This window comes from Aptenodytes patagonicus, chromosome 14, assembly GCF_965638725.1.
Source record: "Aptenodytes patagonicus chromosome 14, bAptPat1.pri.cur, whole genome shotgun sequence".
NCBI classification, from domain to species: domain Eukaryota; kingdom Metazoa; phylum Chordata; class Aves; order Sphenisciformes; family Spheniscidae; genus Aptenodytes; species Aptenodytes patagonicus.
Window position 1 is genome coordinate 6,787,904 of NC_134962.1, and position 12,987 is coordinate 6,800,890.

Below are 12,987 nucleotides of genomic sequence, written 5' to 3' on the forward strand. Positions count from 1 at the left end.
CCTCTTATCTTCCCTAGCTGAATACACATTATTTCTGACCAGATCTGTTCAGCCACTTGTCTCTCCTTCCTTGGGCCTGGGGATGTGTTTCCATTTGCTCAACACTGTGTGTACAAGCAGACAGGGCAGACTGCTGGTTTTTGCATCAGTGATTTTCTGAGAGGCCTCCGGCCTCAGAGCAGGTTGCAGGAAGCACCTTGGGCCCCATTTGTCTGCTTGTTGGACTGGGGGATTATTTTTCTCAATGAACCATATTGTCACTAACTTTTCTCCCTCTTTGTGCTCTGCAACCTCCTCCCCCTTGAGGCACCCATCACCCTGCTTTCTCCTCTAGACCAGTACTACCCTTTTCTGTGCTGCGGCTGCCGCCTCGGTCTCCACCACCTGACCCTCGTCCCTGATTCCTCCCCCTTCTCCCCAGGCTGCCACTATCTCCTTGACCCTTGGATGCACTGGCAAAATGTGTGACTTGGAGTTCACACCTAATGCTGGCACAGCTTCCCCGTGAAGTTAACCTCACCAGATACAGCTCACTGATTTCACAGCACCAGGAAAGCAGCCTTGCTGTCCCCCAAATTACAGAAAGAGAGAGAGAGCAGTGTAATATAGCAGTCATCTCTGTTCAAAGAGGGAAAAGAAAAATGTATTCCTGCATCTTCACATAACCTCTCACAGCTGCATCCAGAGGATTTAGGGTTTAGGGGATGTATTAGACAGCAGCATCGCCTCTGCTCTTAGGCTGCGATATTCCATGCTATGCATTACGGTGCAGACAAAGAAAAGAAAGCAGCAGTAATGATGAGCTTCTCTCTGTCATTTTGCTCACTGCTCAGTTTGACTACAGGGACGTTTCTAGAGGAAACGTGTAGAGGAGGGTGTAGAGAAGAGCTAAGATTGCCTTTGTTGGGCAGGAAGCTTTGCAGCTGCCTTAGCCTGCCCTGTGCAGCCCATGGTCCCTGCAGGGAACTGCAGGAGTCCCCGGCTCTGAGCTGCTGTCCAGGTCCATCCCCATCTTTCAGATACACAGAGAGAAGCAAGAGCCCCAACCTGTCGGTGGTGCAGTCTGTCGAGGGTAAATACCAGCCTCAGTTAACCCCTCTCCCAGTGACCACACGAGAGCTTGAGATGCTTTGTGATGGCCACAGCTCTGGCCAGTTGGGAAGACATAGGAGGAGCCACGTTTTGCAGCATCACCACAGTCCCCAGTGTGCCTCTCTGCCTCTGGAAAAATACCACCCCCAAGGTGCTGGGAAAGGGAGAGCTGCTGGGGGCAAATCCCCAGGTCAGCACTGTCCTGGGTTCCCCCTTCCCGGTGAAGGGGCAAAGAGAAACGAGATTTGAGAGGCTGATGAGGGGAGGCCCTGCGGGAGATTTCCTTATATTGGATTCCGGGAAGATGAAGGTAGAAATAGAGGGAGTCTGTCTAAAGGAACAACTTCATCAACTCCCATTTATTTCTTTCCCCTGTCGCCCCCCCCATTTCTCCATTCCCTCACACACCCCAAATCCCGCAGCAATCCTAAGTGCGTTACAGCAGCTGGAGATGGATTGCAGCACGATGTGCTGCCGTGTTTCACATGCTAAGGCTGTGAATAAGGTATTCTGAAGAAACACAACTCTTCCCTGCTTATTTAACTTTGCTTTCCCCAGATACACATACAGACACTGCAAACTCAGCATCAGGATTCGCACCACAGTTGGTCTGTTTACTATTAGGAGAGTTTTGTGTTCACAGAGCAGTCCCACGTGTAAATTTTTCACAATACCTTTCATCTAGTCTGGCTCTGATTTCAGCAGAGAAACCACAGCGTAAGCAGGTACCGATCAGGGCACACTCGGAAAAGAAAATGGATTACCTGTGCATAACCTGCCCACATATTTCATGGATGGTCTTTAAGGAGAAATAGTTTTACCATCCAGCATTGCCTTAAAGTGCCTGCAAAGAAACCCCGGCAGGGAAATGTCTCTAAATGCAGAAGGCAGCACGCACGCTTCTCTCTGTCATTTCCCTCCCAATTATTATGTTTTCCCTTTGCCATCTACCATCCTAAGGAATTTTAACTTAAAAGTCTCCTGAGTGACACATAGGGCAAGAGGATGTGGTGACTCTCCTCTCACCCCCCATGGTGTTCCTTGGCAGCACGGCTCCCAGGGAAGCAGGTGGCTCCACATCGCTCTCCAAAGCCCTGCCTGAAGCAGGTATGACACTAACCCCAACACTGGAAGAACATCAGAAAGGGCCCAGGCATTTTGTTAGAGAAATACCAATTTCTGCCCTGAGCAGTCCTTGCTAGCTGAAGTTCAATTTAGTCAGGAAGAACTTGCTGCTGCTTCGGAGATAATTAAACCCATCTTCCCTCAACCCACTGTTTGTACACGCACAATGATACCATTGTTCAGTCATGCAACACATATGCTGACATTAAAGTGTTTAATCTTGTAGTACAGTATTCCATTATTTTTTGGACATCTGTACATGATAGAAAGCGTACGTATTAAGGGATTTGTTGACAAAGAAATGGCTAATGCTGATACATGTGTGGACTGAAAGGATCTTTCCAAGTTGTGTTCAGCAGTAGGGAGAGTGCTCCTTCCCAGGCCCAAAGCCTGGCACAGATGTGATATGCACTGTTGCTATTACCACTTTTCAATTTATAACAAGGAGTCAGTGTTTAGAAGAATTTTGGAAGCTCCCTGCTGGGTTTGTGGCTAGGTGGTCTTGCTGGCAACACCACCTTCATGCTGAAAGCTGAAAAAATGAAGTGATGGCTAAAGGAAGAATATTAACTCCAGAGGGCTTTTATTTTTCCCCTTCTGAAGCAAAAATGCTTACCCCAGATCGCTTTGCAGAGTGAGCACTAAAGAATTTCGAATCCCCCTACTTTCTAACCTCTGGGCTTGGGGATCAGAATTTATGGAGCCTGGTTTTCATCTCATTTGAAATTAATGCATTAGTCCTGCTTTCCACCCATAGACGGGGCAGGACTTTGCCCTGCCACACACTGAATCTACCACGGAAGAAATAGCTTATCACCTTCACCTCCCTTTACCCGGCTGTAAAATGGGTACATGAGCACCAAGCGTCTGGGTGCAGGTTCCCTTTTGCTGAGCACTGCCTTGGCTCAGAGCAGCCCCTTCTGCAAAGGGCAGACAGGGACGAGACCATCAGGACAGAGCTTTGGCAGATGAGCCCAGACCCCCCTGAATGCCTGGGGGCCTTGGGCACGTGGCTGAAGGACAGACTGTGTTTTTAGAAGTGGCAGGATGGCGGCAGTCCCTGGCGATGGGATGCATTAATGAGTTATAGAAAAACCACAGACTATTTTTCTAGTAAGCTTATCTCGCAGCCCAAAATCAAGGGTGCATTTGTTTTTCCTTAGGTTTCTCCAAAAACCTGCAGTAGCTTTTAGATGAGTTGGAGAGCTGCAACTATCCAATGTAAAAAAGCCCTCCAAATGCTGTTTTTATCACTCTCTGGGAAAAAAAAAAATCCCATCACACAACCCAGGACATTTGCTCTACTCCATTTATAGGACTCCCAATTTATATTCTTTAACTATTTCTTCAAATATTTCTTTAACTGCTGCTTTAGCTGCCTAATGTCAGCATGTAAATCTTGTAGCCAAGAGGATGAAGCAAATGAAAACCAATCACAGAACTTCGCATTCCCAAATTCTTGCCATTATAAATTTACTGCCACTGCCCCTGTAACTCTTGCTGTCAAGCACAATGAGGAGGGAAACATGTGCCTTAGCAGACTGTGGCCTGGCATGACATTATTGCAATCTTTATTATACTCCCCCTTTTCCTCAGAAAAATACAAGGACTGACCTTGCACTTCTTGCTCAGTTGGGAATCCCGCTGAGCCCAACAGGCTCTTTCAGCTGTGGAGACCACTGGATCCTTCCCCTAATTGGTTTCCTCCTTCTTGAACCTCACTAACATAAGGAGAAGAGGCCTGTATTTCATAAGTGACATGGTTTTATCCACCAATTTAGAGACAAAGAAGTGCAATTTCTAGAGGGAACATTTAATGCCTGTTAATTAGAATCCCATCAAGAGATTTCAAATTTGGCATCCTGAAAATTTACAGCGCAGTTTCACAACCGCCGCAAGCCCCGAGTCCCAGGGGTGGCCCAGCCCTCCCTCCCGCCGTGCTGGGAGGTCCCCGGTCCTTCTCCTGCCACCACTGCTCTTGGGGCACCGCGGTGAGCCGGGCGAGGACGGGATCCACCTGAAAAGTCATCTGAGAAAGGGAAAATTATTCTCCAGTTGAATCCATTACCCAAGGGAGACAGCAGGGTGAAGCAGTAGATAGGAGTGGACCTTCCCTTTGAAAGCAGTAACGTACGTAGGCTAAAAATGCTTGTGGACCCCAGGTGGAGCTGGTGGTCCCAGGGCAGCCAGTTTCTAGGAATCTCGTGCTCTGCACTGAAACGATGCAAGAGAGTTTCTGAAGTTTTGGCTTGGATCTCTAGGGGCAGTGATGGAGGGAATTAAAGGTAATTTTTCTAGGAAAATTCAAACAAGATTTTGCGCCGCTGGGTGAAAATGGTGTGACTCAAAGTGTAGTTTGCCCTTTCATGAAAACACTAAGGCTAAAATCCACAGGCTCACTGGACAAGCCAGCCGGCCCTCAGCCATCTCTGAAGAAATAGCACTCATTTTATGCAGCTCTGCAGCTATCAGAGGCAAAGCCGATAAAGACTTTCCTACCCACTGAACTCACCTACATGACTTCTTCAGTCCCTGGGGCCAGGCACAGGTAGACTCTGAAAACCTGTTAGACCTTGATGCCGGAGCGTGGCAGATTTTTTTTGGCATCCAAATCTCTTAGGGGTTTCGCAGGCAACTGCTGATGGCTCTGCAGTCGAGTCTCCTGCCTGGCCAAGAGGCTGAGGTGAGGGGGTGTTGTCTTTTGGAATCTATTTTCTTTTGACTTATCTTTCAGTCTCAGGAATTCAGGACCTTTAATCTATTTGAGATTAAAGTCCTTTACAAATCCCTTCTGGCCTTTTTTGGGAGCGAAGAAGTTACAGACACCCTACTGCACATTCCTTCTGGTGCTTTTTTTCATTGTAAATGAGAAACAAGTAGCACTCTAATTGTTGTGAGCACTACAATAAATGAGACAACTACTCTTAAAGTGCCTTATAAAAACAATTAACATATTATCAGGTGAAAGTGTTAAAGGAAAATTTAAGTTTTTACTTGTTTAAATATTCAAAATCTATTCCAAGTGCATCACCCAAATGTGCCAGGGAGGAGGTGGTATGGAATTACCGAAGCTTTTCCAGTTTGGCAGCCTATTCACAGAACCTATTCATCTAGTGTTTACTTTGCTTGTGAAAAAGATTTTTTACATCTTCAGAAAACAAAAGCGTAAAAATACTTGGGTAGGTAGATTGGCAAAAGTAAGGCCTCTCATGAAATCCATTGAAATTAGTGGAAATATTTCTATTGACCTCTCTGGGGTTTGGATTAGCTCTTTAACACTTCTGTAATAATTATTTTTTAACACAGTCATTCTTGGAAAATGATTGCTGTGATTCACTGGTTCTTTGCTCGACACATGGAGTTAGTGGTTGACATTGTGCTACTGCGCTTGGTACTAAGGCAAGTTTTGGTTTCTTTGGTATGTGTAGAGAAGTAATAACTACTGCACGCTATGTCTCAACATAATCTTTGCTGTCATGTATCATGCCTTGCCTACCATCAATCCGTGTTACAAAACCAGTGGTCTGACCCATGTTTACAGAATCAGCTCAGGTTGGCCTTTCACTTACCAGTAGTGATTTACAAAGAAGCTGAAAATAGTTGGGGCTCTTATTTCTAGTCTCAACATATTTTGCTGTGAAAATGACCAAACATGGGATCAGTTCAAGTTTCCCAGCTTTATGCTGATGTGTCATTTGCTTTAGAAGTTTGGGTACCCTGGGGTGTTAAACCAGGATCACAAGCTTTTCTGTCCAACGTTACTTTTTTAGTACTGGTTTCAATTGTATAGCTCCAAGTTCTAGGTGTCAACAACTACACTTTTGCATCCCTGCATCTTAATGTTTTCAAGTTTTGTATCTGAAGAGTACACTTTAGGACATGTCAAAACAAGTACCAAGTATTTGTTGACATTTTATCTCCAGCTTTCCCATATTTTCGGATCTGATACCTGGCTACTTCACACCTGAGCACATGTATCCATCCTGTTTTCTTTTAACCATCCCTGTTGTTGCACAACTGTGCCATCCTGCCTCCTCTTGCATCACAATAATGCCACAACAGAGTCGGTTTGGAGAGACAATAGACTTCAGAGAGATCAGACCCCTATCTGTATCAGGTAGACGAGCGCAGTCTGTGCAGCATTCAGATTGTGGACAGATAGTCAAGGCCAGACTTTCAAAGATGCTGAGCTTACTTGCATATTTGCAACAGAGGTGTGGCAAATTTACTGATAAGCACTAACCTAAGACATGTGCTTGTTTTGGTTGGATCACCTTAATTGTCCTGCACACTTTTTGGTGTCTTGCTTATTTTCTCATAAATTTGTGTCCACCTCCATCCTGCAGCTCCCATGTCCCATCGTCTCGACATTTCCTTTCTCAAAGGACTGTGCCAAAGGGAGTGTCTGATGATCCCCGTCTACCGGAGCTACGATTAACTGCCACACTCACCATGCCCAAGAGTTACTTTGCACCAGCAGATTTTGAGCCATGTGTTAAATTAGGTCATAATTTGGCTACAGTGGTTGTGCCTGCAAAATGCAATACCACTTCTAGAAATGAGGGGAGGCACACATTTACACATGCGTCACCTGTGAGTGACTTTGGATTGTTTCTTAGGAGAGGAAATCCACTGTTTTCCCACAGCTAAGGCACACAGTCTGCTTCATAGCAGAATTATTTTTCAAGGGTGTTCTTCCTTTTCATATTTTACAACCTTTGGTTGCACATCCAGAGCTTTGGCTTCCTCTCCAAGCAGCTGCCTTGCCAAGGCATTTGAATTGTGACAGTTTCTGAGCTGGAATTTCCAGTGTTTGAAATCAGGAACTGGGCTAAAACCATTCACCAAAAGCCTCTGGGTAGTAGTGATTTGTAAGAACTATGAACCTGGGACAAGCATGAATTCAAGTTCTTTGGGCAGAAGGGCTATTAAGTATACCCAGCAAATATTCATATTGCTTGATGACTTTTAAGGAAGCATTTAACACATAATGGCTGACAAACAGCTGAGATTAAGTCCTTCGAGAATGACCAAAAGGTTCTCATTATAGTATGTTATGACAATAGGGATCATGGATTTTATAGATCTAATGGAGAAACTACAGTTGTATTCAAAGAGCTGTAGCAATTCTCTTAACTGTTTCAGTGAGCACTTAAAATACCACTATCTCACCCCCTCTTTTTTTTAAAAAAAACCACACACTAAAAAACACTCCCCCCCTTCAAACTCCTCAGGTAATTAATTGGAAACTACCCAGTTGCAGTATTGTCAAATGTCTGACTAATACCTATCAAACCCGGGAAACTCAGACTTCTCGAGCGCTCCCTTGCTTACCTCGTGCTGTTGTGCTTATGGTATTTGTATACTGGGGTCTACAAAAAGTGCGCGATCATATATACTGTACCATATGTTCACAAATACCAATGCACAGCAGCATGAATTAAGGATAGGATTTCAGCCTTCATAATGAAGAGTCTTGCTTTTATGAGTTCAAGTCAGACCCTTAACGTTATTTTAACGTAGATTTTGCTGTTTAATTATGTAATAAGATTTACTGCAGTCATCTAACAGATGTTGATTCAGGGTCAGTGTTTCTCATAAATTAGTTCTGAAAGGATTTGTTACTTCTGGGTCAGCAGATAGGTCCAGAGTGCAAAGAAAAAGGGGAAAAACAATAAACACTGAGTTGAAGGGTTTCTTGGGATTCTTTCTTCAGTTACATATCCACATATTTTCATGATCTTAATGACTATAGCCACAGGAATGTTTGCTTTAACACTAAAGATGGCTCAGGCCAAAACCCTATATCCAAACATCTGCAAAGCATGGGAAAGTTCAAACTTCAGGGCTCTTTATTTTATGACCCTGGCCGTTAATTTTTCTTACTAATATGACACATTTTTTCTAGGGCTCTGCAGTGGGAATCACTGTGAACTCTAGCAGCACCCGAAAAAGTTTCATCTTCATGTGTTTGTTGTCAGACTTTGTGTATGAAGTGCGGCTAAAGACCAGTGTTGGCCGATGTAGTTGTCATCACATAGGTACACTGAAAAGTTGCAACCACCTTCCTTTGAAAATTCAGCCTTCCCATGTCTTTGGAAGCAAATCATATTGGTACATCCTACTGCTAGACCTCTCTATAATACACCCTGCTGGTAATGTTATCCGTAATATAACTAAAACCACACAACATTATATTCATTCTTCTATAGTTGTGGTTAAAGGAGCTATTCCATATTAAAATATTTTTTCCTCCCCTCTATAATTTAGGTGCAGACAAATTCCTTTGAGACTGAAATCATACTCTTTATATCGTATTCTGCTGAGAATACTTTGGAGGAAAGGGATTGAGGCACGTTTAATAGTGTTCTAGCACTTACAGGGCAGTTTTAGCCTGCCAAGTGTTTTACAAACACTGGTGAATATTCACAATATTCCCCCACTTCAGGGTGTGAGAGACTGAGTGATCTTCCTGAGGCTGTGCGAGATGTTATAGCTAGAGGTGCAACTGTAACTTTGTTCATTCAGTGCACGCTAAGACTGCTCAACCTATAAAACCATTTGCTGAACTTAATGGCCTTTGTCTTGGAAAGTTTAGGGGTTTCATACCCAAAAAACTCCTCTAAGATGAATCCCAGCTATTAGTAAGACCTCTGAAGTATTTCCCTGAACAGCAATCATACAGTGGCAAACTGTGAGCCCTGGACTCCTTGCAGAAGCAATGTGCGAGAGGAAGAAGAGCCCGTGGCCAGCTGCTGAATCTTGGCCAGCAAAGCAGCGCTGAACCTGCTCTGTGTAAGTGCTTGGACACAGCCCGGTTCCTGGAGGCTCCCCACACTCCGTCCCTGCCACAGGGGAGGCCCTCGTGAGTGCTGATATACATCTGTACCGTGCAGCGCTGTAAATTTAAATAGCACGTTCCAGATTCAGGCTTGAAACTCCTCTTTTTCAGGAGTAATTCCATTTAAGTCAATGGATTTACACAATGGATTTACTGCTGCCAGAAGAGAATCAGGCCTGTAGAAAGACACACATTCTTTGCCAAGAAAATCTCAGAGCTAACTACTTGAATTGTGCAGTCGAGCTGCAGGGAGGTCAAGTGGACAGACGATGGGACTGGGACATAAGGGAAGTCCCTGGTTCAAATCTCAGCTCTTAAAATGTCGTGCAGTGTGACATCTGGCGAGTCAGTTCATCCCTTATATCTCTGTTTCCCCATTTTCCTTTGTCCGGCTTGTCTATTTAATTTGGAATTTGTTCCAAGAAGGGTGCTTCACTTCATGTGCTGGGATGGGGCACTGATACCTCTCCTCCCCCTTGCTAGAGGACAGTCTTGAAATCTTTGTTTCTTCACATCACTGACCCTCAGCTTCAATATCCACAAGCAGTGTTACACGAGACCATCAGCTGTCCATCAGAAGGCAGGCAGACCTGTCACTCCGTGGGATAACGCACTGTCCTAACACTGTTTTGGGAGGACTCTGGCACTTCGTGTTATTTCATGGTCAGGGTTGGGAGTTGGAAGAAGGTCCTCGTTTTGAACATTTGCTTCACAGCTCTGATCACTACAGATGCTTTAAAATGAAAGCTTTGACCCTTTGGAGCGGGGCTGTGAGTTTGTGATGAATTCAGCTGGCACTGAATGTGGGTCACTGGCACGAAAAGCCTCAAGGACTGGAATTTGTGTATATATGTGTGCGGGTAGGCATGTGTGCATGTGTAATTTTCAGAAGCAGAGTCAGGCCAAGAACCAGCACTCCTGAAAAGCCCCATCTGTTTCTTTCAGCTCCTTCCCACAGCAGCTTGGTCGTTATCGGTGGCAAATGTCCAGAGTCACTTGTCAAGCACGAAGCTGCCAAAAATCATTAAAACACAACGGTCACCCACACCCTGTACCGGCCAGCTGTAAAACTGTTTCAAAGAGAGTCTGATAAACACATATATGCGTATAATAGCCCAGATAGAGTCATGTATTTCCTACGTGCTTTAATGAACCGAACAACAGCATGAGATGCTGCAATCAGATATTCTTGCCCTTTTCTGTTGTGGCAACTCACAAGCTTGTTTGATGGCGAGGGGAAAGGGAACAAAGCAGGTGGCTAATGGGCTGTTTTTCTGTTTCAGTGGAGCATGACAGAGAGTTTCACCATCAGCGCTGCCACTACCGAGAGTTCAGGTTTGATCTCTCCAGAATCCCAGAGGGGGAAGCGGTGACGGCTGCTGAGTTCAGGATATATAAGGATTACATCCGCGAACGCTTCGATAACGAAACGTTCCAGATTAGTGTCTACCAGGTACTCCAGGAGCACCCAGGAAGGTGAGTGACCCACAGGCAAATCCTGATGAACGTGCAAGCACAGTATGTTCCTTTAAAAAGTTACGTCCAATATTTTTAGAAATACTGGTGCCATCAAACGTGGCTGAAGAGCTGGGCTTAGGCATCAGGGTTGTACAGTGAAGTCTCAGTCGATGCTAATGCAGTGGGCACGTAGCTGCCATGTCTGGTCAGCCACCAAAGGCATGGGGAGAAGGTGCCCTGTGAGCCTCCGCGTGCCCCAAGGAGCATCCCCAGCGCTGTCACTCTTGTCCCTGGGAGCAGCCGGTAGCTGAGCAGCAAACAAGCCTGGCTGTGTGCTAGTGCAGGAGAAGATCATAAACTCAGAGTATTTCAAGATTTCTGGAAGACCTACCCTCTTCCTCCTGCCGCTTAGGGATCCTGAGGTGGCAAACCCACATCTGAATGCTTCCTTTCCCATTGTAGCTTAATTACTAGCCTTTATTACCGAAGGCATTCGAGATCCCTAATTAACAAAGACAGATGACACCATGCTTTTTATATTGACTGATTGTTTTGTGTGTGCAAAACTACAAGATGAGCTATTAAATCCATTCCAAGCAATTATTAATGTGTACCAAGCTCCCTGACAAATCCTCCAGGGAACTTGAATAAGAACATATGTTCAATTTTCTCATCTGTTTTTAGTTCAAATTAATCAGCAATCCCAAACCGTTTATCAAAGGCACTTAGTTTCATTTGCACATATTTCTTTTACATACAAATCCTACCAAAAGTGAGATTGCATTTATTTACATGAAAAGTATTTACAGTCATATGCTGGTCAGAAGTTATTCTCTAGGACTACTAAATATGGGGTAATAATACTACAGCCCTAATTTAGGTTTATGAAAAGAGAAACACTAGGGATTTAAAAAGGAGGCTTTATATTTTTATAAGAGCTAATAAAAATGCAGAAAAAAAATGTTTTGCATTTTTTGATCCATTAAAATATGACAGGAAAGCTTATCAACATTTTTAAATGGTGAGAATTTCTACCAGCTTTGCTGTATGGTAAAAGTATTTAAATACGGGTGTGTTTTCTTCCACATCTGAAATTCCAATTTTATGGGTCAAAACTTATGGTTCTCTTGGCATTTCTAATGACACAATTATTTGCAGGGTTTGGGGACTATGGTAATATTAATCTATGTTTATCAAACAATGATAATTCAAACTATACTTTTTAACCAGGCTTTCTTAAAGGAGAAGGCAACAAGCCACAAATGTGCATAGGACCCGTTAGATGTCTTGCTTACTACAAGCATTTAAGTTTATCCATCTTAGGCCCTTCCAGAGATACAAGCCTCCCTTTGCTGTCTTTCTTGAGTAGGTTATACAGGTACAAGCCTACAGGGATGACTTTTCACTCTTGGGAAGAGCAGAAACAAGATGTGTGTTGGCAGATGAAGAGGCCCTCACCAGCGTGCCAGGGCATTAGGAAATTGCCAGAAACCTGTTCTTAGAGTAAATGTCCTTCTTCATCAGATGCCAGGGAAGTTCTCCTTCAGATCCTGATTAGGGAGGTAGGTGCCCACTAGGAAACCTACTGACAGAGTTAGGATGACATTTATTACCTTAATTTTAAGACGCTACATCCACAGGTTGGTTAAAACTATGTTTAGAGAGGGCTGCAAGGTAGCCACTGGGGATAGTTATGGGTATACAACTGCTTGGAGCATCAAGTGTTTCTGTAAACTGTCTCCTTCACAAATTCTTATTCCTAAAGGAAGAAATGTATGCAAGGGGCAGGCATATACATGAACCACTGGCTGGAATAGGTGAGGAATCTTGCTAATTATACAGATGTTCCAGCTGCAAGATTAGATGCAATTTTACTGCGTCATATTCGCCACAGGAACACTTTTTTTAATGAGTGTTCATGCATATTCACCCTTTACATACATTTTGGCACAGGCAATGGTGAGTTTTGAACAGTTTGTCCTGAAAAAATATTCCTGTTGGTTTGGATTGACCAAAGGTAAAAATATTGTCCCTAACATTTGTACAAATATTTGCTCTTTTTCTGCATTTTTCCACTGACATTTTCCAACCGGCTCTGTCACAGACCAGTCATCCAAGTGAGTGTGTCATTGGGCAAGTGGAGAAAGAAAACAAACTCTCTCCAATGTTGATCAAAAAACATCCATTCACTTTGATGCTTCCTTGGCTGTTTGTCTCATCCTGAGCAGGCTGGAAAGTCAGACCCATCTGACGTTGTTAGCAACAAGAGCAAAACAAAGCCAAACCCTCTCCCCCACGCAGGCAAGAAAACCTTTGCTCGCATTTGGCTTTGTAGATTCCTCTCCCTAGAGCACGGCAGGTACAATGGCCAACAAAAAACCAAATGGTTTTCCCTCTCCCTGTGCTCTTATGATGATACAAGAGCAGTGGGATCTCCTAGGAGATTCCTGGAATTGCCTTTCGGGATCTGA

General features: G+C 44.1%; 1 protein-coding gene across 1 annotated transcript in view; it reads left to right on the top strand.

Moving 5' to 3' along the window:
- BMP7 (bone morphogenetic protein 7) overlaps positions 1-12,987 on the top strand; it is a 48,144-nt gene that overhangs the window by 14,471 nt on the left and 20,686 nt on the right. The window contains exon 2 of the mRNA XM_076351896.1: positions 10,342-10,534. Coding sequence (XP_076208011.1) covers positions 10,342-10,534 — 193 coding nt within the window. The remainder of the gene's footprint in view (positions 1-10,341; positions 10,535-12,987) is intronic.